We start from the raw sequence: 23,174 nt of genomic DNA, 5'->3' as shown, positions 1-23,174 counted from the left end.
AATAGTTTCATGCAGCTTAAAGTGTTCGATTTCTTTCTTTTTTTTTTTTTTTTTTTTTTTGTTCCAGATATTTTTATCCATTACACGACTGGTAGGAAATCTAGCCTGGTCATTACTAGGGGTAGGGAGAATTGTTCCCAGCAGGTCCTTTCACTGGGACTGAGAAGTTGAAGATGAAACGTAACTGTTGGAACTGCATTCTTTTTTTTCTCCCTTCTAGGAAGGCATAGTTGAAAACCTCTTTAAGTGGGCGCGGGAGGCTGATCAGCCGCTGAGGACCTACGCAACGGGGCTGCTGGGGGGAGCTATGGAAAACCAGGACATCGCTGCAAATTACAGGGATGAGAACTCACAACTGGTAATCATCTCTCAATCACTTCCCCTTTGGAGGGGGCAGTTGCCTCTAATTTTGTTTAATTTTTTTTTTTTATGGGGAGCTCACATTCATGAGTTAATATACGGGTCTTACGGTGGTTGTGATAATATCTGTAAGAGTCAACAGCTCATGGTTTCCATCCTTCCCTGATGGTGCATCTGCTGGTTGGAGCATGTGGCCTGATTATTCTCTTGTACCAGTTGTGTTAAAATTGCCAGTGGAAACCTAAGAAGTCAAACACTTTACATTTTAATAAGACTCATAATTCATAGTTTCCTTAAAGAAAAATTTTCAGCAGCTTTACATCCTTAACTTTTCCATGTTGTGATTTACCCACCAGACGGGGGTTATAAAATGAAAGGTAAGTCAACGTGGAGACAATTATGGTGAAAATGCTTTCACTGCTCTTCTAATCTTTAGAAGTAAAAGCATGACCTTTGGTTTTGGGGACCTGCAATTTACCAAAGCTGCTGCTTTGAAAGGGAATGTTGCCTTTATTCCAGGCTAGGCAGAGATGATGGAAGGATGCTGCAAGCTGATCTGTGGTTCTGTTAACACCAATATAGCTCATCTGCTCTTATGGTTTTCAAGCCACTTCCTTCTCACTCAGGAGACTTGGTGCTGCTATTTTAGAATCAAAGTAGCTGTAGCAAAAAGGGTTTGAGTTCTCCTACTCGCTTCGAAATCGTTATTTCTCTAGGCAGATGCACACCACAGCATACCTGGCAATTTATGCTGTGGAGTGGGTTTTACATGCTGATAACAAAAAATATGGCTGAGGTGAGTTGCATGATCAAAGCAAGAAGTGTGTTCTCACGAGCGCTGCTTTTCTGAAACAGGTGGCTTTGGTGCTTCGCCGGCTGCGGGAGCTACAGGTGACTGAAATGACTACAAAACAGGAGAACAAGCGCCCCAGCCCTCGGAAAGTGCCATCGGATCCTCTGCTGCCTCTCGATGAAGAGGCTGTGGATATGGATTATGGGGAAGTGACAGTAGATGGAGAGCAGGAGGAAGTTTCTGGTGATATGGACATCTCCTTTCATCTTGATTCAAGTCACAAGACCAGTAGCAGAGTTAACTCTGCTGCAAAGCTGGATGATGGGGCACTGAGGAAAAGCAAATCAGGGAAACAGCACGAGAGAGACGGCTTCCGGAAAGCCAAGCAAAAGCTGGGCTTTTCCACCTCGGAACCAGAGCGGATGTTTGTTGAGCTGTCCAACAGCAGCTGGTCAGAAATGTCCCCGTGGGTGATTGGCACTAATTACACACTTTACCCCTTGACTCCTGCCATAGAGCAGAGGCTGATTCTGCAGTACCTGACTCCCTTAGGGGAGTACCAAGAGGTGAGCAGATGAGGGGGGGAGGAAGCACTAATGTGCTCCAGTTCTCCTGACAAAGCTGAGTGGTGTTGTGGGGAAAAATCTGCACAATTGTTACATTGCTCTCTGATGTTTCCTGTTATGATTAAGATAGGTAACCTTTCCTGAGTGGCTGATGACTTTCAGATTGATGAAGTCATTAGTTTGAGTATTACTTGGTAGGTAATACTCAAACCTGAACCTAGCAGGTGTGTGGTCTATAGTTGGAGCATGGCACTAGGGATTTTATTCCATGTTTCTGTTAAATTTGGTAATCGTTTACGTGACACAGGGCAAGTCACTTTGTTTGAAATACAGACATTTCTCCTGTTTCCTATGGGGGATGTGATAGACTCCTGCAGTTAAAAGTCTGAGAAATAACTTGAAATTCTAAATGAAGTGGTTTGTGTAACCTCTGCAGTAGTTCTGATGACAAGTGACAGGGCAGGCAAATGCTTTTGAGAACTGATATTACTTAAATGGACAAAGTAGCATGGCCATGTCAGATACCAAACTATGTTTTCGTTTTCCATGTTTCTTTCTTTCCTTTTTTTTTTTTTGAGGTTGTTTAGCTTAATTTATAACAGAACAAAGCAACACAGTGTTGCTTTGTGATATACATTGTGTGTGCACATGTGTGCCTTGCTTCTGTGAGAGCCAGAAACCGTGATCCCCCTAACACCCTGCATGCTGACTGGATTGCTTCATGTGCCAGCAATAACAGGATATAAAAATAGGAATTAATAGCATAAAGCTGTTGCAAAAGACTTATGCAAAGGGTTTTGGTTTGTTGCCCTGCTCTCCTGTTTTTTCTGTTCAGTTGTTGGGGAGTTGTCTTTGCACAGATGGAAGGTGGAACCTCTCTCCAGGGTGGTATCTGTGTGGACTTCCATAGCCGCACTTGAAGGAGAGTCTTAAGATTTCCGTGTGGCAGCTGCCATGCACCTTGCTGCAGTCAGCAGATGTTTTACAAGAGGTCTGTTAACCTTTATTGCTTCCTATGGATGGAGCTGGTTACCACTGACCTCTCATAACAGGTATCTGCTAATAGGGGGAAACTGGGGGTTTGAGAGAGTATAAACCAAAAGAGACCTTGCGTTTCCCGTGAAACATTCAGCTAGTGTCCCCTTTTTGTTTTTCCCAGCTATTACCCATCTTTATGCAACTGGGATCGAGGGAGCTGATGATGTACTACATCGATTTGAAGCGAACCAATGATGTGCTGCTCACTTTTGAAGCCCTGAAGGTAAATTACTTTCATAGTACATAAAATATATCATAAACATTGTAAAAACATTGAATATATGCCTGCTACATGTCAAAGGCAAGTGCTCACCTTCTTTAGGCCCATGTCTTGCAGCATTCCCTGGGATTGGAATTGGCTTTCACTCAACTTGAATGCATTGCAGTTTTGTTTTTAGAGCTCTTAAGTATTTAAAATGAAAAAACAGGACAGGGAAGAGGGGATAAAAAGATCTTAGTTGTGCAGGAAGTGCCAATAATTTCACCCGCTTATCTGAGGACGATAAAAAATCCTTCTTTTATCAACTGCTTGTGTTCCTGCTACCCTTAGATGGTATTCCTGAGTTGTTCCACTGCCTTCCATCTCAAGGGACTTTTGTGAGGGGTAAGAAGCACAAGCATCTTACTCCCAGAAGCCTCAGCATGATGTTTCTGAGCTTAGTGTTTGAAATACAGTAGTTTTGTGTGAGTAGTCTTTAAGGTTACTTCCCAAAGGTACAAAGCCACACAAAATAACCAAGCCAAACCTGCAGTGCAGCAGCACAAGTTAAACTTTTCAGTGTGTTCTTTCCCCTCTTTCACAGTCACTTCTCTGCCTCTGATCCTCCAGTATCTTCCTCTCTGTATCTTTGATATTTGAGAATTTATTTCCAAGGAGCAGTGTTCCTACAGGTTACCTCAGTTGGGAGTGGAGTGGGGTTTGCAGTGATCCTTACTGTTTCCTCTTAAGGTGCTGGTAATACAGAAAAGTAATTTGCAGTACACTTCAGTGCAGCTGCAGACTTCTGTTAAATTGGCTTTACACTTCATTTTGTATAATTCTTCTTGTCAGCAATATGGCAATAATCAAAGTGTGAATGGGAATTTAAGTAAGTCTTCGTGATAATAGAAAGTGAGTGAATTGGAAAAGGATAAGAAAACCTTAAGGTGACTTGTTGGATAATTTGAGTTGCTCTTCTGTTCAGGATGTGTAAAATGAAGTGCTACTGCCTTTTTTGCTTTTGTCATTGGGATTAAATATTACATTCTGGGTTAAATATAACGGGAGGAGGAAATGAGGTGGACAAAGCATGGAGCGCTTGCCTTTTCTGCTGTTTTTCTGGGGGTTGGGATGGAATTGATGACAGTTTGAAGAATTACAGTCTGCTTTTATCCTTCCTTAGCATTTGGCATCATTGCTGCTGCACAACAAGTTTGCAACGGAGTTTGTTGCTCATGGAGGAGTGCAAAAGCTGCTGGAGATTCCCCGTCCTTCCATGGCAGCAACAGGGGTGTCCATGTGCTTGTATTACTTGTCGTACAATCAGGATGCCATGGAGAGGGTAAGAGTCGTCCTTGTCCCATAACTGCAGTGATTCCATCATTTCTCACTGTTCCTACCTGTGTTCAAACAGTGAATAAACATCTCTTAAGCTGAAAAGCAAATCTGTGTGGATGACTGTGGTATGTGCAGAGGCACTAGCAAGTATATGAATAATAGTGTATTTGAGTGTTTTGTTTCAAGGGTGTGGATTTCAGTTCCTAGGGAGTTAACTGAAGACCTTGTCAGCATTGTCTCAATGTTTTCATCACTCTTTTCATCCTATTATTCCCTCTTTCCCTCAAAAAAACCCCAACAAAAACCTCCATTCTCATTTGTCTTTCTTTTCCAATCTGTTCCAATGGATTGCCATAGTTGAGATTGCTTTTTCCATCCAGTGTGGACAACTTCAGTGTTACACAGTCCCTCAGTCAGATTCCAGACAGCAGCACAACTTCTGTGGAGGTGGTGGAGTGCAGCAAGAGACCCAAAAATGCAGGTCTGGTCTGCATTGTTCAGAAAACCACATTAAATGACACTGTGGGTTCTCTGTGCCTGAACTTATACATGTTAAAAAAATGTCAATGATGGTAATGTTTCTTACCTCATATTTTAACATAGAAAAAAAATGCTTTAGAGAACTCATCCTCTGGGTTCAGTAGTGTCCCTGCAGTGACCATCCCTTCAGATGGGTCCATAGGGCAGTATTCCCTTAGGCTTCAGTTTCTCAGGTACTTTGAGCAGTGATTCTGTTTCCTTTTTTATTTCTTTTGTTTTTTCGTACTGCCAGCAGCATGTGTGTGCTGAGCCAGATCTGTGAACTGATCCAGTTTATTCTGAAGTTGCTAACCATGCCAAGGAGGAAAAAAAAAGATGCTTGTGAGCATTAGTCCTGGCCTGTGGGAGCATCCTGCTCTAAGAGTCATTCAAAGCAACTGCAAAGTTGTAGCCTTAACCCTTCAGCTCTGCTCTGCTTGAGATGATGGCTTTTGATTGCTGGCCTGTCCCTGTCATTGTCTAGCATTTTCTTCTTTTTTTCAGCTGAAAATGGAACCAGTTAAATAGTAACTGTACATTTCTGCTTATTCTTTCCTAGTTTTTGATGCTGTCTGAATGTGTGTTGTGATTCAACATGCTTAAGACTCCTGAGCACATAAGGCTGGACTGGTAGTGGTTTTTTAAGGCTGTATCTGCGTGGACTCTGTTGGCATTTATGTTCTGCAGGTGTTTGTAGGAATGAACTCTAAAGCCTTTTGGTAATCATGGTTTATCTGGGCTGTCTGTGCCCTTTATTACATCTCCCTTATGTGGGGAAGAAAGCTGTGATGGGAATAACATTCATTCCACTTTTTTGCCCATTTTGTTAGAAAGATGGACCCTGACTGCACATGAGCTGCTCTGGTGTTTCTCTGAACTTCATGATGAGAAAACTCCATGTGCTCTCTTTGAACCTTTTGTTGTATTTTTCCCTGATTCTCCTTGCTGCTTGCGTGGCTGTTCCAAAGGAAGGCCAAAAGCCATGGCAGGGTGCTACATGAGGATTCCTTCTGCTTGACATCCTCAGGCCATGTCATAAAATCATGCAGCTGTTTTGTAGTGATATTGTGTCTTCTGCCGGATGTTATCCCCAATATCTACAGATACCAGGTAGAGCAGATTTCTGTGGGACTTCTGGATTTCATAGGAAACCAGTTTCAAGGGTCAGTCCCTTGTCACACAGTCCATGCCAAGCCTCAGGTCTGAAGCTGGTAGCATTGTATTGTCTGAGTATGTCCAGCACAGCAGAGAAGAGAGGGAAAACTCTGCTAACTTGGCATATAGCAGCTGGTGCCATGGCTTCAGCTCGGTGCTGTTCCTCCTGGCATTGACTCTGGCAGAGAGTTCTGAGTTCCTCCTCATTAGAAGCCAACAGGCATATGGAAGGTGCAGTTCTGAGCACATGGTCTGCACATCTCGGAGGCAGGGTCTGAGAAGGGAAAAGACCAGCTCAATTGTCTGTTTCCTGAGAAAGTCAGGCTTTAGACTTGGATTTGATGATCCTTACAATTCCCACTGGCTTCAGTGCTGCCAGCTTTGCTGGAACCTCAACACAGCATATGCTACTGTTACACTGAGAGGAATTTTTGTTTCTTCAGTGGAAGCTTCTCTTCTCTGCCTCTAGCAAATCATTCTTTGGATATCTGGAAGTGGTATGGAGAAAGACTCCCTGGAATTATACTATACTAAGGCTGCTGTATTTACTGTGTTTTGCTCTGGGAATGGACCAATTGCTAGTCTTTCGTTGCCAAATCATAGGCTTTATTAGTCTCACAGAGTTTATTTGGCTTTTTTAGTGATCTGGAAATGGGAATTTTTGTTTCCTGTCTCAGATGTCCCAAGTCAAGCTGAGAATAACTGATATTCATCCTCTGTTTGCTTCTCAAAGAGCCCTCGTTCTCCTTAGACAAATTCTCTTCAGCAATCTGTTTGAAGTCCTTCTCAAGAATGTTCTTTTGCTTTCTAGGTGTGCATGCACCCCCATAATGTGCTTTCAGATGTGGTGAACTACACCTTATGGCTGATGGAGTGCTCCCATGCCTCGGGCTGCTGCCATGCCACCATGTTCTTCTCCATTTGCTTCTCCTTCCGTGCTGTCCTGGAGCTGTTTGACAGGCACGATGGCCTTCGGCGTCTGGTTAACCTGGTAAGGCTCGTGGTTTTAGTGGGGAGCAGGGTTTTAGTGTCAGGGTTTCCACCCTTTGCAGTGCAACTGTGGAGAGTTCTGTTCTTCTGTTTGGTTTTGCTTGGGGTTTTTCCTCCTCAGTTCGGAAGAGATGGAGAGGTGGGGTGAGTTTTCTAAGCAATGTTGGTCCCTTTATCTTTATTATTTTTAATATTATGATTATTGTCTAGAGACTTGCTACCCTTTGGGAGCTTTTTGGTGCAACTGCAAGGTTAAGCAGTACTTATTCAAGCAGTGGGAGTCCAAATGTTTCTCACCATTCCAGATACATGTGCAGTATTGCCATGCACCCTTTTGGATGTGGATAAATCCAGCCTTGTTCCTGGAGAGGTACAACTGTGTGTGTGCTGTGTAACCACGGTACCTTATGGGCACAAATTACACTGTTTATGTACAAAAGCTGGAGTGTATGCAGGGTGTTGCTGTGCAGTTCTGCTGCTTGGGTTGTGTCTACCTTGGGGACATTAGTGCTGCAGGGTGTAACACTGTGTTGTGCCATATAATGCCTGCTAGTACTAGGCACTGCCTCCAGACCTACAGTGATGGAACTCTGGGTTTCTTTCTTCACAGATAGTGAAGGAGAGGGAATGGTTCAATTTGACTCACTATTTCCCAAGCAGATACCCTTTCCTGTTCAAACAGCCTTAGTCAGCTCTGAGTGGGCTTGTATGTCCTGTACAGTAAAATCAGTGTGTCTGGGTTTAGTACAACTGCAGCTGAGAGCTGTAGATGCTTTTTTTTCCCGCGAAGACTGGGCTGATGAAACCTTTTTTTTCCCCACTCTTTTTGAAGATAAGCACTCTGGAGATCTTGAACCTGGAAGACCAAGGAGCCCTGCTGAGCGACGATGAGATCTTTGCCAGCCGCCAGACGGGGAAGCACACCTGCATGGCCCTGCGCAGGTACTTCGAGGCTCACCTGGCCATCAAGCTGGAGCAGGTGAAGCAGTCTCTGCAGCGCACCGAGGGTGGCATCCTGGTCCATCCACAGCCCCCCTACAAGGTGAGGAGTGTGGTGCAAGCTTTTAACATGGCTGTTGCATTTTTCAAGTGAACCCAGGCTGCAGATGTGTGTGGATGTCTTTTGAGACCAGTGGAATAACTGGGCAGTGTGCAATTCATAGGGATTATTTTATTTGTGCTTTTTTCCTGACTTGTGGAATGACACTGCAATAGGAAAGTACAGGAAAGCCCTTGAGGTTTATCTGAATTACATTTGATTAATGTTCCTGCTCGTCTGTTGTGGTTCCCTTTCCATCTCTCAAACACTTAAAGGCAGGATATTTTTGTTACCTGTGGTTTTTTCTATGCTTTGAATCTCTGGAAGGACAAAATCTGTGTGTAGAGAGGTACATAATGTTGAAAAACTTGGAAATAAGTTTGATTTGACAATGATAAATGTTTCTTTTGGCCACCATTGTTTTTATAAATTACCTGGGAGATCCAGATAGATAATAATCCATGGTGTTGGCCATGAATTTTTTTTTCCCTAATTTTGCCTGGTTTTGTTGATTTGTTTTGTTTTTTAAAACTGGATTTTATGGCTGCTTCTTTGGAGGGAGCACATTCACCTGTGATTTCTAGTTTAATTTGGTGGTTTTCTAGAAGAACTGAAATAAGAAAGATATAAGGATGTTTTTGCTTCTGCAAAAATCAGTTATTTTTAGTAACTAAAGAAATGTGTATAAGCTGTTGCCTTCTTGTGTAATTAAAAAATATTGAAAGGCAAGAAATTGTTAGAAATTTCTCTTTTTCTTCAGTGTATTTTGTTGTCAGAACTTAGAAACTGTAATTGAATATTTTTAGCAACCTTTTTTAATATTTTAGCAGATATGTATTTTGAATGATGTGTAGTAACTATTACGTTAGTAGTTTAAAAGCTGAGTAGAATTTTAATTTAATGTAGCTTTTCTTCTTAAATTGGCCTAAGCTTTCTAAAACTGTAAAGAAACTTAAAGGATATTATCCTTAAGCTTATTACAGTGACTGTTGCTGTATTCTTTTATAACCGAGGAATAAAACAGAAAGTAAATACTTAATCTGCAAGAGACAGTGGTAGTCTAATCTTGTAAATGCAGTTTTCAGTTAAATCCCAGCAGTGGGGGATTTGATGTGTGAGTTTGTAACCCTTGTGATCCTATGCTTCCCCTTCCCTGCAGGCCTGTTCATATACTCATGAGCAGATTGTAGAGATGATGGAGTTCCTGATTGAGTACGGTCCAGCACAGCTCTACTGGGAGCCAGCAGAGGTTTTTCTCAAACTGTCTTGTGTCCAACTCATGCTCCAGCTCATTTCCATAGCCTGCAACTGGAAGACGTACTATGCAAGGTGAGCTGTTTGCTGTGCTGCTGTACTTGAGTGCAGCGAGTTGTGGCTCTTGGGCAGGACATTGCATTTCTAGATTTTCTACCCTGATGGCATTTAAAACAGTCACGTAGTGGTTAGTGCTGCTAGGGCCTGTGCTGTGGCTACCCAGTGCTTATGGTAGTTAACACTGTGGAAGGCAGGACTAAAATTTTGAGGTAGAGAGAGGGATGCCAAGAGATTTCTGAAGAGCCAAAATGCCTCAGGCCTTTGATTTCTGGGAAAGCAGCATCATAGTTTAAGCAGAGTTCTGTGCCACTTTTTATCTGTCTCAAAATTTGTTTACCTTTTTGTTAGAGAAAGGCTAGAAAATGTTCCAAATATGGGATGAAATCCAGATATATCTTAATCATAGAATGAGGTGGATCAGGACTCCCTCCTCATTTCTACTGCCTATAGGAGCTCTTTGCCTGACTCAACCTGAAAGACTTTGAAATCTGTTTTGCTTCTGCAATTCCCTCCCTCTCTCTCAGGTTGCACTCTCCTGGGTAGTTTCTGTTCTCCTGTTTCTTACCTTCTGCAGCTGTTTCCTAATTGCTACCTGGGCTTACAGACCTCCTCCTCTTTTCTTGAAATGTTCTGCTCTCCCATCTCTTCCTAATCATCCCTTTTCCCTATCACAATTGTCTGCTTTGCTGCTAAACAGTTTCCCTTGGCTTCAGAAAAACTTCCTTCCTAGCTGACTGGTGACAGAGTATTTTGTACAGCAACATTTCCCAACTAAGATGTAGAGTTAGAATAGATTTAGAAGCCTAATTTAGAATGCTTTTGTGGATAAGTCTTAAAATTCTTATTTTTATAAATACAAAATTACAGTGCTTTTAGGAGCCTGTGGGGTGTGTGGGATAAATGTTGGCAGACTGCAGGCAATGGTGTACATGTGAGCACTGCCTTCTGTGGAGACCAGCCCTTTAAGAGTGGAATAAGCTAAAATCAAAAGGTGCCATCAAATACAGCAGACGTGACTGCTTTACTTCCATTTGTTGGAGTAGAGTAGATTGAATGCTATTTTTTGTTACTGAAATAACTCTGTGCATGCACCTCTAAGAAGTTCTTCTGTTGTTGTGTTCCAGGAATGACACAGTACGATATGCTTTGGATGTACTGGCCATCCTGACTGTGGTTCCTAAAATCCAGTTGCAGCTGGCAGAACCTGTGGATGTGCTAGATGAAGCTGGATCTACTGTTTCCACCGTGGGTAAGCTGAATATGGTCCTGATGACTTACACATTCATCAGTTGTCTTCTGCTACATAGTTTTTGGCTGGTTGTTTCTCGCCTACCGTCAGACCAGGGTTAAAATAATTCACATACTCGGAGTTACTGCCAAGGATGCAAATAAGTAGGAGAGTGGACTGTGATTAAAATTGTGTCATGATGAACACTGTGGTTGGGTTACAAATCTGGAGACCCGTCTTTCTCTTGCACTTGTTTTCAAGAGCCTATTAACAGGTGGAGACAAATATTCTTGTGTAATGGGACTATTAGATTTCCTCAGCTTCCCAGAAATTTAGGTCTCCTGGGGATATGGCACTTGAGAGTATGGGAGAGGAACAATTATTGCTGTGTGAGTTATGCTGTAACTGGCTACCTGGCAGGTTCAGTATTTAAATGACTGACATGTGCCTGGATCAGATCCAAGGCTTGTGCATTAACTGGGGCCTGATTTTTATTTTTTTTTTTTTTAAAGAAAAGGCAAAAGGCAGGCAGAGTACTAGATGTAGGCAACAACCAATTTCTTTTGCACAAAAACTTTTTGCAGACAAATACCAATTCTTTAAGGGTTTTGATCTTCTGAAGCAGATGTTAAACTAGTAGGAACTCCTTGGGAAAACAAAATAAACCCAAAGTTTCATTTTTGCCTGACTCCTTTTAGAAGTTGCAATATGATTTATTTTTTTCCCCCTCAGTGACATGGTCCCCTTCCTTCGTCTCTTTGTTCACCTTGTGTTTATACAAGAGAGTTGCTCTGTGCAGTAGCGATCAGGGTGTGCCTGTGCATCTTGCTCTGGTCCAGATATCTGAGGTTTTGCTCTCCTGGGCCATGCCTGATCACCCCCTCTGACAGATTGTTTGACTCTCTGCTTACTGATGATAAAGTGGAGGAGCAGCAGTGCAGAAAAACATTTTGCCAGTGAGGTAGAAGAATGTGTTAGCAGAACTTCAGAAATTTCTAGAAGGAAGAGAATTATCGACTTTCTTCAAGTTCATTGGAAGACTCCCTTACTTGTCCGATCAACTGTATAGGATACATTTTAGAGTACTAAAGAAACTATTTCTTTCCCTCACTAGGTATTAGTATCATCCTTGGAGTTGCTGAGGGTGAGTTTTTCATCCACGATGCCGAGATTCAGAAATCAGCCCTTCAGATCATCATCAATTGTGTCTGTGGCCCAGATAACCGGATCTCCAGTATCGGGAAATTCATCTCTGGAACTCCTCGGCGAAAGCTTCCTCAGGCCCCCAAGAGCAGTGAGCATACGTTGGCCAAGATGTGGAATGTGGTGCAGTCCAACAACGGCATCAAAGTGCTGCTGTCGTTGCTGTCTGTGAAGATGCCCATCACCGACGCTGACCAGATCCGGGCGCTGGCCTGCAAAGCCTTGGTGGGGCTGTCGCGCAGCAGCACCGTCCGGCAGATCATCAGCAAGCTCCCCCTGTTCAGCAGCTGTCAGATCCAGCAGCTGATGAAGGAGCCGGTGCTGCAGGACAAGCGCAGTGAGCATGTGAAGTTCTGCAAGTACGCGGCAGAGCTGATCGAGCGCGTGTCGGGCAAGCCCTTGCTCATCGGCACCGACGTCTCTCTGGCTCGGCTGCAGAAGGCGGACGTGGTGGCCCAGTCAAGGATCACGTTTCCTGAGAAGGAGCTGCTGCTGCTGATTCGGAACCATCTCATCTCTAAGGGCCTGGGAGAAACGGCGTCTGTCCTTACCAAGGAGGCTGACCTGCCCATGACTGCAGCATCTCACTCGTCTGCCTTCACCCCTGTGGCGGCCGCTGCCTCTCCCGTGACCCTGCCTCGCACTCCCCGCATAGCGAACGGCATCTCGGCACGGTTGAGTAGCCACACTGCTGTAGGTTCTGCTGCCACCTCTGTCCATGCTCAGGCAAGGCCGTCGGCATCCCAAGGTCCACCTGCCCTTCCAGGCCCTTCTTATGCCAGCAACTCTCCTCTGATTGGCAGGATTAGCTTTGTGAGGGAGAGGCCGTCTCCCTGCAACGGCAGGAAAATCAGAGTGTTGCGACAAAAATCGGACCATGGCGCCTACAGCCAGAGCCCAGCTATCAAAAAGCAGCTGGACAGACACCTTCCTTCCCCACCCACGCTGGACAGTATAATCACAGAGTACCTTAGGGAGCAGCACGCCCGCTGCAAGAACCCTGTTGCCACCTGTCCCCCTTTCTCTCTCTTTACTCCCCACCAGTGTCCTGAGCCAAAACAGAGGCGCCAGGCGCCAACTAACTTTACCTCACGGCTGACCCGCAGGGCAGCCTTTCCGAAGTACGGAGGGGTGGATGGTGGCTGCTTTGATAGACACCTTATATTTAGCAGGTAAGGAAGAAAAATGTTTTGTGGTCCCTCTCAGGATGCCCCCTGTGCCAAAAAGCCTTACTTGGATTCAGGCTGTGCAGTCCCACAGTGAAGTATCCTTGGAGAGAAAAGTGTTTTAATTCAGTGACAGTGTTTTAATTCACAGAACCTTGAAAGGCGTATTTAGAAGTTGTTCTGTTTGTCTTGTCCTTACTACTGCCCCTTAGTACATAAAGCACTCTTCATTTTCAATATCATGTTAATTCATGAGCAACACTGACTGCTGAAGCTCGAAGCTCTTTGTTCTCCTTTGGAAGGTAAGTATGTAACACCAGTTTTCCACAAGAGTGTAGCAGAGCCTTGAGGATGGTTGGCTGACAGATGCAGGACAGTGGAATCCATATTTTGCTCTTGCAGCTGAATCCACAGCACTGCAAGTTGCCTTTTCATGTGGCCTTTCTTTCCTGAGGTTAAATTGGAAGGTGATGTAAAATTTATAAAAATAAAGATGACACATTCATGAAAGCATCTTGACAGTGAAACCAGTGTCACCGTGGGAAGTTACAATGTCAGGGGGTTGTTTGGCTGATGTGCCATGTCTTCTTGTATTGAGTGTTTCAGAACTGTTAGAAGATTTTTTTGCTGGCTGTCTCTACTTATCCAGGTGATCGCATTACAGAGTTTCCATCAATACAACTTTGAAGATGGACTCCAGGTGCTTCAACTTAATGATGTGCTTTAACAGAAGTACTAAATAGCGCTAAACAAACCCTGAAAGGTTCCAAACATGTTGTAACATACTGACTTGAGCACTAGTCTTACAGTTGACACTTACCTTGCTCTAGAAGAAAGCTGTAACTTGTGCCTACATGATTTTTAAGGGCTGGATTTAATATCACAGCATTTCAGTTTTGCTTTTGTTCTCTCTTTCGGGTGACCTGTGTATTTTTGCCTTCTCCAGGTTCCGTCCAATTTCTGTGTTCAGGGAAGCAAACGAGGATGAGAGTGGCTTTACCTGTTGTGCATTTTCTGCAAGAGAACGATTCTTAATGCTGGGTACCTGCACGGGGCAGTTGAAACTCTATAACGTGTTCAGTGGACAGGAAGAGGCCAGTTACAACTGCCATAACTCTGCCATCACGCACCTCGAGCCATCCAGGGTAAGGAATTACAAACCTGTTCTGGTTTTTAAAAATTCTCACTGCCTAAAGCCCTGGCATGTTTTGGGCCCATGTGGACATGTACATCCAAAATGCACCTGCTGGCTGGCCTGCAATACCTGTTGTTGAAGTACTTTGAAGTACAGTGAAGTGATAATTGTATATTCTTTCTCTTGTGAGTCCTACAATTATTTTTTTTCTTCCCAAGATGATAGAGGAGATACACAGTGGCTGTGTGCCTTCATAAGAAATTAATATATATGTCTGCAAGTGTAAAAATGCTTAAACTGACTATTTAAGATAAGCATGAGATAAAGTATCAGAGTTTATATAACCTCCCTTTGCTGGAGAAAGAAATCTTTTGGGGGATGATTCTAGGAAGAAATAAGATACTGATTTATAAGCAGAATGGACTCCACTCACAGGACATGAACGTTCAAGCATGGATTATTCTGTGTTTATCTGTTCTTAACATCATAGGTTAAGAGCATTCCCATTGTTATCTGTAATGTTTTTCTTTGTCTGCCAAGGGCTCTTTATATTATACATCGTATTAGATACCTAGATTTTTATCCCTATAGGAGCAGTTTATTAAGCACAAAGTTCCTACATTTATCGTGTATGTGTAAGGTAAATGTGTAGAGATAAAATTATAACCTCTGTTTTCCCTCCCTCCTCCTTCACTCCAATCTGGAAATCCAGGATGGATCTTTATTGCTGACATCTGCTACGTGGAGCCAACCTCTGTCTGCATTGTGGGGAATGAAGTCTGTCTTTGATATGAAGTAGGTATACTCTGGTTCAGCTGTGGATATGCTGCAATTAGAAGAACAATTTGATATAGGAAGAAACTCTGAAAAACAGAATATCAGAGATCTCATAATGTCTCTTGTGAAAAGTAAAATGTGCTCCCTTTCTTGTGTTAGCATCTTCCCTGTTTTATTGTGTACACGTAGAGTAAATTTTAACTAAATTCTAACTACCTAAAGTCCTGTTTAATGCAAAATAGATCAGTAAAATCACTGTTGCTCCCAAAGGCAAAGACATATGTTTGTTTTTATTCTCATGTTTGTAAATTACCTTGACAGTATTTCTGTAGCCAGTTCAGAATTTGACTAGCAGTGCTGATTTGCATTGGGAAATTTTCAGACCTGACACAAGCTATTTCAGTCCTGGATAAAGCTGTTTAAAATCTGTTTCAGTATTTACAATTGTTCCTTCCCATTAAAAAATGGGTGGCAGACTCTTCATTTTTAAAAGGTTTGACTGTTGTCTGCCTTAGTTGTAAGCAGCTGTTTTGGTGTGACCTGTTTGGGGCCATTCTTCAGAGAAAAGGCCACAGAAGCCTCAGGCCTGCATGTGTATTTGAATGTTCATGATGCCAGTCGTTGCCCAGTCCTCTAAACAGCGTTGTGTTTATGGCAGACCCTGTTGGTGACAAGTCTGTGAATTTGCTGCTTGTGGTTTTGTCACTGATCTGCTGTAGAGGCTGTGTCTGTAAGAGAGGTTTCCCTGCAAATGCCCACGGAGCATTTCAGCACTGTCATTTCCACAGTCAGTGGAAAGGGGAGTGTTTTCTGCATGTTTGGTTTTCTCTGTTGTCGAAACCCGTGCTGGAGGTGTTGGGGTTGTGTTTGGTTCACGCAGAATCTGCAGTTCCTTGACGTTTTAATGCCTCTGTCTCCAGGCATTCCTTCCCTGATGACCACTATGTGGAGTTCAGCAAGCACTCTCAGGACAGGGTCATTGGCACAAAGGGAGACATTGCACATGTAAGTACCAGGAAAGCTCGTGGTTGTGAGGCTGTGACAGGACTATAATCCTCCATAGGGTGTTTATTAACTGATCTGGGTGCTGTGATGCTCCGTGTAACTGGTGAGCTAAGAAGCTTCAGAGGAGAGCTTTGAAAGTGTCAAATAACTTCTCCATGTCTGAGGGTATAAACTTGGCCGTCCCAAACTGGCTGTAGCACAAGCAATGTGGGTGTGTTGCCTCTTTGGTTAATATTCAGGGCAATTGTAGAATTTCTGCTTTGTTTTGTTCATTTGAGAGAGATCATGCAGGATTTTTTTTCCCCTGAAGTTGCTTTCTTTGCATGATTTTTCAGTAATAGCAATAATAATAATAAAGTTCTACTGTAAACAGTATCTCAGTCAACAGCTATGGGAAATAACCTATTTAAAGTATCCTTCTTTTGCCCTCCCAAATTTGCAACTTGTTTTCAAGCAATTTAATTTTATCCCTAGATTTTCAGAGAATGCTGTTCTGGTTTTTCTGTGAATACCTGCAAATTGGACAGATGCAGGCTGCAGAAAGCTTCTGCTGCTTCTCAGTGCTAATTTGCATTTGTTATGGGCACTGTCTCTCAGAGTATTTGCATAAAAAATAGTCATGAAATATAACTTAATCAAATTATTTATAATTTTACATGTTACTCTGATTTGTTTAAGTAAACTCTCCATTCCTGCCCAGTTTTTAACTTGGATTTAGCTGAAAGTCAGATCAGTTTGTGTATTGTGTTTACCTGATAAATAGATTTGTTTTCCAGTTGTAGAGTGTTGGAGCAAGAGCTTGGCTCTGAGGGCTTTTACAGACCCAGTTTATCGAGGAGATGATCATAAACCCTTTTTACTGGTTATAACCCTTTTTATATTCCAACAGTTTGTTGTGACAGAGCTCAGAAAGTTGCCTTTCTGTATAGATGCCAGGAATTTTAACTCCTTTTCTACAGTTTTTGGGTTTTTTTCCCCTCACTGTGTGCTTTGGAGTTTTAATGTTTGTAAATACCATCTGCTCTGAAAACAGTTCCATTTCTGAGAGTTTTTAGCTAAGTAGTACCTTGTGAGTGCAGCTTCCCAGCCCACTCCTCATAGCAGGGTTAGTTTCTTTGGAACTCATCCTGACTGTAGTGAAACATGGCAGTGACCCTGCAGTAAGCTGAGTCCTGGCCAAAACTTGTGAGGCTTAGTTCCAGCTGTGAAAAACTATTAAAGGGCTGGTAGGAAGGATGATTTATGGAATGCTGTCATGTGAAATGGAAAAGTAAAAGGGGGAATGGGGTGATTCTAGAAGAGGGAACATGGGGTGATCTTAGGCACAACTATATTACAAATTGTGACTAATCTTTCTTTTTCTTTTTAATCTAAAAGATCTATGATATTCAGACTGGCAACAAGCTATTGACTCTGTTTAACCCAGATCTTGCCAACAACTACAAGAAGAACTGTGCCACCTTTAACCCCACTGATGACCTTGTCCTAAATGATGGTGTTCTCTGGGATGTCAGATCAGCACAAGCCATCCACAAGTTTGACAAATTCAACATGACTATCAGTGGTGTTTTCCATCCCAATGGGCTGGAGGTCATAGTCAACACTGAAATTGTATCCTTTGGCCGCTGTGGTAACTGAGGTGCTGGTACCTAAACAACTGGTAGATGAACAAGTAGCTGTTTGCAGAAGTTTTATTAATGGTTTGTGTTACACGTTGTGTGTGGTAACTGGAATCTGTGACTCAAGGGAGTAGGGACTGTCAGACAGGTAACTAATTTAAATCTAGATTCTGCCTCTGATATAGCCTAGGGAAAATACTTGAGAGAGAGAGAGAGAGCAAGAGAGAATTTTTTTTTCTGATATACTGCATAATACCTCTGCTCTCTTCCCATCCCTAACCAAGATCAACCTTGAAGCTACTGCAGTAACCTCTTGTGACTGGGAATGGCATTTTGAGTAAGAGCTCTTTCATTTTGAATGCTTGGAAGGGAATTGCGGCGCTAGAATCCAACTCTGGTTCCATCATATTTACACGAAAGTGGCAGTGAAGTTTCTTGAACACAGCTAATCATTTCTTTGCCACTGTGTTGAAAAGGGTTTGTAAGCTTCCAGTTGTTTGTTGTTCCTTAGCCTGTGTCTTTTCAGTGGGACCTCCGAACTTTCCACTTGTTACACACAGTACCTGCACTGGACCAGTGTCGTGTGGTCTTCAACTATACTGGCACGGTGATGTATGGAGGTAGGACTTCTCAGCCTTACATCACTCTCCTTGGTCCCCTCTTGTTTGAGATAAGTAGATGCTCATTCAGTGAAATTGGAAGCTTCAGAGAGTCTGTTTAACCCCAGGCCTTACTGGCACGTGTGAACTGGATTTTTTCCAGGATGTTCACGCTGCATGTATTGCTGACAAAGACAGTTTTCTGTAATATCAGCAATATCACAACTAATTGAGGAGATTAAAAAGCAACCTGTTGTATAATGGCAGATCTGATGATGCTTGAGAAAATGATTTTGTCCTCTGTATTAGTTTTGATGATCTGTAGTATCAGTAAAGGCAGCTCTGGAAGAGTAGATATTAAATGGGTCTTGCCAAGCTATTAAATATAAAGAAAATTCCTCTCAGAGTCTGGCTTGATCTTAAGTTGATTAATGATAGTGACGAATGGAAGGCAGATTTGTGGAATAATCTTTCCTTGTACCAGCTATGTTGCAGGCAGATGATGAGGATGACCTTCTGGAGGAGAGAATGAGAAGTCCCTTTGGCTCTTCTTTCAGGACATTTAATGCAACTGATTATAAACCTATAGGTAAGAGAGGAGCAAATAGCTTGGTCTGAAGGTTTGAAGGTTTATTGCAAGTTCTGCTTAGTAACATTCACTTCTTCTCTCCTTTGCACATGTGAGGAAACGAACTGCTGTGGCCTGTTCTGATTAAAGCACAAGAATTGAGTTTAACACTGAAATAATTTCAACTATCATATCCCATTCATTGTCTGATTGCCTTACTTGCTAGTGCTCAGGAATTCTGGCTTTATTTTCCTTTCTTCTTTCCAAGTAAGGCATAATCTGAGATAGTAGGACATTTGGCCAGGATAGCACTGGTCTCATTGCAGGAAGAGCCCTTTCTTCAGCTTCTGGAGCTGTGCTAATTACTGCTATGGACATAAACAAATGTGGCTTTTGCTATTGAAAGGATACACAGGTCACAATTCAGTCCCTGCATTGCAACCTATTCTGAAAGATGATCTGTTGTTTACTGTGCTTAGGGAAGCCAATAAATGTACTATCAAGGGAGGAAGCTCTGTGCAGAGCAGGTTAAGAGTTTACATGACTGTTTTCTACAGTGGTCTCCAACATTCTATTCTTTATTACAGGTTGAATTAGTTAAAAATGTTCATGTCACTTCTGTTTCAGCTGTTCTTTCTTGTCCCAAGATTGTATTATCTGCTTTTACACCTTCTTTTTTTTTCCACTGAGCATTAAGTAACCTGCAGTTAACCACTGAGTTTGTTCTGTGATGTTTTCCAGCCACCATAGATGTAAAGAGGAATATCTTTGACCTGTGCACAGACAGCAAGGACTGCTATCTGGCTGTCATTGAGGTAAAGCAGCTAAGAATAAACTCTGGCCTCTGTAGCTGTTGTTTCAGTGCAGTGCTTGTTTCTTTTTTAGAGTTCCTGCTGTTCAATTCATGTCCTAAGCAGTGGTGTTGTTTTGATGATGATAAAGATGCCTTTAGTTTTTTGTTTTCCACCCACTGCAGTCTTGTTTTGCTGCCTCTCGTTCCTTAAACTTCTGAACTCATTTGCTTCTCTTCTTCAAACTCTTCCCACTTCAAAATGTGCAGAGGTTTTCCTTCTCAGGAGCATAGAGAGAAATGCATTTTTCCTATGTATAGCAGTAGTTTCCTATTATTGCAAATTAAAACGTGCTCTGTACCAAATAACTGGGCAAAGCAATCTTTGTGGGACTTCCCATGGAACTTTTCTGTGAATCACTCTTATTGTTCCTTTTGCATTTGCTTTCCTAGCAACATCCCACAAGCTAAGGGCTTGAAAGAAAGATTACTGAGTGAAACTTCTGGCTTGTTAGGGGTCCAGTTCTTTGCCCAGTATTATGTTGTCAGATCCCAATTTCTTGAAACCTGACTATACACATGTAGTGACTAATTTAAAGTCCTGTCAGCTTCATACTCTGAACCACTGATCCTTACAGACCAAAAAAGCGAGTCAAGAACCTCTAGCAGGACAAACTTCACGTTTAACTACTGAAGTTGGAGATGGCAACGTTGTCAGACCAAGAAAATTTTCTTTTATGGGAGTCATTGGAAATGCTGTTTCAGGGGATGTGGTTGCTGGGGTGTCACTGCTGTCTTCTGGAACTCTCTCTATATGACAGCTTGTAGCATCCTCTCAGTGCATGTGGTTCCTTGAGACCAAAAAGACTCGGTTTTAGTGCTAATTGTACTGCTGCTGGTAAAAGGGAGAGAGGGATTTTGGTGATGTGATTGAGATCAGATGTAGCATTGAATACAAAAGCTGAGCTTAATTCCTGGGGCTAACTGCTGTGCGGGCATCTCCCCTTCAGAATCAAGGCAGCATGGATGCCATGAACATGGATACGGTTTGCAGGCTGTATGAAGTGGGCCGGCAGCGTCTGGCAGAAGATGAAGAGGATGAAGAAGAAGATCAGGTGAGAAGCACAGCACTAACCTGGGTGTTCAAGGGTAGCTGTTAGCCCTCTACATGTGTTCATTTATTACCAAGAAAGTACAGAGGCCTCATTTGGTCTCACTTAATGTGAAGTAGATCACTTTACTGCCAGTGTAAGCTCAGGCTGTCTACACAGAGCCTGTGTGAACAGTAACTTTGTGCACTGTAAACTAACGCAACCATTTATAGTTTATTGATTAATTTCTCTAATATTTCAATCTTGATCAGAAGCTGTGCTGTTTGTTCTGCCTTTTTTTTAAATATTTTGACACCCATTAGAAACAGCAGTGCTTGAGGTTTTTTCTTTTTCAATTCCAAGTCTCGTATTTGGGCATAACTTGTCACCAGTTTCTGAATGAGATGTAACCTATGGCTAATGCAGTGAAACTGCTCAGTACTTGTACACAGCAAAATGTTTTAAGAATTTTCAAGAGGGCTGCAGGTTTGCACTGGGATGTGTTGGTTTTCCTTCTCAGATCAGCCGTTTGATTTCTGGCAACTTGACAAAAGAGCTAAGAACTGCAGTAAGGGCCCCTCAGGGTGCAGCTGGTAGTATATACACAGTAGCACAGAATGCTTACTATAGTACAGTGACAAAATTTGTAGCTTTTTGGGTGTCAGGTGTTTTGTGGGTTTTTTTTGAAAGGCAAAGACTTTATGCTTCTATTCCCTAAAGATTTTAAATGCATTATTCTTTGCTCCATGGTGCCTGCATTCTAGTAAACGGTACATTTGTATCTCCTGTGAGAAAAGCTGACTTCACCTTTTTCCAAAGAATGCTGGAAGGTAATACTTTGATGGGTTTTTTCCAGACTCTGTGGAAAGCTGGATTTCTGATACCCTTTCTGTGTCTGAATCTTCCCCTTGCTAGGTTAAAACTTGTACTCGCTAGTTCAGAAGACTGCAGGTCCCAGGAAAGAGTAATTTTCTTTGCAGTTAGTTGTTGTTATTACAACTTCACTGTAATGCTGAAGATAAAGCAGCAGTTCTGGTTTGGGTGTACAGTTTGTGTCCTGGCCTCTGAATGTGCTACAAGGTTGCATTTGAAGTCTTGGCATTCTTTTGAAATCGTTGGTCATTGTTTCTATCCCTAGATTGGATGGATGAAAAGAGTAGAATTTCTTGGGAAGAGCATAATTTCTTGGGAAGCAATGAAGAGGGAAGAGAGATTATTGTTCTTTCCTTCCTTTCTACTTCCTAGCCTTCCAGTGCTTGCCTTGGGCAATAGTTTCTATTTTTGTCTCTGCTTCCACGTTTTTGTCCCCTTTCTGTAAGCTAATTTATATTTTCTTTATAAAATTGAAAAAAAAATAGTAGCAGAAATAGGTTTTGCATTGTACAATGATTAACCAGCAGCTATCAGGGCACTGTTTTGCAAAATCACTGTTAAGTGTTGACTCAAGGGGAGATCTGTGTTTGTATAAGGCAGTCAATGGTTCCAGGCTGTTACACCGGGTACCCAGCAGAGATAAGGGATCTGTCACCCATCAGGTGTGTTCTGGGGACACTTCCTGTCTTGCAGATAGAGGTGGCCCCAGGCAGAGTTTAAGTGTGCTAAAAGCTTTTCTGTAAAGCTGATGGAGTGTTCAAACAAAGCTGCTCCGGGATCGATTTGCAAGCTGAGTGACTAATTGATATTGCATAATTGCTGGGGTTTATGGTCTCCATTTCTGAGGTTTGTAGATGTTTCCTAGATAGTAACTTTCGGGGATGGTTGCAATAAGGTTTCTTTAAAAAGAGATTTGGTTTTAATATAAACACTTATAAACTCAAATTAAATTCAATCTATGTATATTTAGCAAAACATAAACTGATGCTTTCCTCTCTGTCCCGTAGCTGTTCCATCCATGCTATTCCTCCAGGTTTGTTCTGCTCTTAGTCTTACAAAATACAGCTTTTGTCTCCATAGAGACATCCAGCATTGAGCTAGAATGAGGAGAGGTTTTCCAGAAGAAAGATGGAATCCCTCTGGCACACCTGTCTGTTGAGACCAACAAAAGTAATTTGTTTCCTCATGAGAGGATTTTTCTGTGTATACATAAGCTCACACTTATGTAGGTGTTCACTACTTGCCTAGTTAGTGTCTGTGATTTAGAGTTTGAAAAACTGGTTATAACCTTTGAAGCTTGTTGGGACTTCTCACAGGGATTCTAAAACCACTTCTGGCTGAAAGAAGATGCTTTCTGATCTTTTTCTTGAAAATGGTGGAGAGGGAAATCCATATGAATCAACATGAACCTGGTATCTTTTTGGTCAAGGTTTTTAGAGCAGATACTAATCTGTTTGATCCCTGGGCATTCACACCTCGACTTGGTGTATGTTTGTATTTTTCTATCTGACCTACAGGGGTCTATGAGGACCTTTTTTTGCCTGTACAGAAGGTGGTGAGTACTCAGATAGAAGGGTGTCTGATGGGCAAGCCTAGCTCGGAAGTCATGTATCCAGAATAAAACTGCTTTAAAAATTGTGCTAGAGATAAGTTAAGAACTGTGGAGAAAAATATCTGTCTGGCATTTTTTTAACTTGAAATTTTAATGCCTCATGATGTCAGTTCTGACAAATGTCAGCTGATAGCTCTGTGACAGGTTTTTGAAAAGCAGGAGACTAAGCGTCTTTAAAATGAACCTAGTGGGGATGG

General features: G+C 42.3%; 1 protein-coding gene across 2 annotated transcripts in view; it reads left to right on the top strand.

Annotated features, from left to right (window-relative positions):
• DCAF1 (DDB1 and CUL4 associated factor 1) overlaps positions 1–23,174 on the top strand; it is a 50,471-nt gene that overhangs the window by 12,373 nt on the left and 14,924 nt on the right. For both annotated transcript variants that reach the window (XM_064667902.1, XM_064667903.1), the window contains exons 6-22: positions 221–358; positions 1,216–1,719; positions 2,879–2,980; positions 4,140–4,298; positions 6,780–6,959; positions 7,791–8,000; positions 9,157–9,326; positions 10,436–10,560; positions 11,654–12,914; positions 13,855–14,053; positions 14,756–14,838; positions 15,741–15,825; positions 17,203–17,436; positions 17,971–18,064; positions 18,528–18,632; positions 19,353–19,426; positions 20,412–20,516. In XM_064667902.1, the coding sequence (XP_064523972.1) occupies positions 221–358; positions 1,216–1,719; positions 2,879–2,980; positions 4,140–4,298; positions 6,780–6,959; positions 7,791–8,000; positions 9,157–9,326; positions 10,436–10,560; positions 11,654–12,914; positions 13,855–14,053; positions 14,756–14,838; positions 15,741–15,825; positions 17,203–17,436; positions 17,971–18,064; positions 18,528–18,632; positions 19,353–19,426; positions 20,412–20,516 (3,828 nt within the window). The remainder of the gene's footprint in view (positions 1–220; positions 359–1,215; positions 1,720–2,878; positions 2,981–4,139; positions 4,299–6,779; positions 6,960–7,790; positions 8,001–9,156; positions 9,327–10,435; positions 10,561–11,653; positions 12,915–13,854; positions 14,054–14,755; positions 14,839–15,740; positions 15,826–17,202; positions 17,437–17,970; positions 18,065–18,527; positions 18,633–19,352; positions 19,427–20,411; positions 20,517–23,174) is intronic.

The sequence above is a fragment of the Pseudopipra pipra genome, chromosome 11, assembly GCF_036250125.1.
Source record: "Pseudopipra pipra isolate bDixPip1 chromosome 11, bDixPip1.hap1, whole genome shotgun sequence".
In the NCBI taxonomy this organism is placed as follows: Eukaryota; Metazoa; Chordata; class Aves; order Passeriformes; family Pipridae; genus Pseudopipra; species Pseudopipra pipra.
The sequence above is the reverse complement of the archived record's forward strand: the minus strand, read 5'-3'. Positions and strand labels throughout refer to the sequence as shown.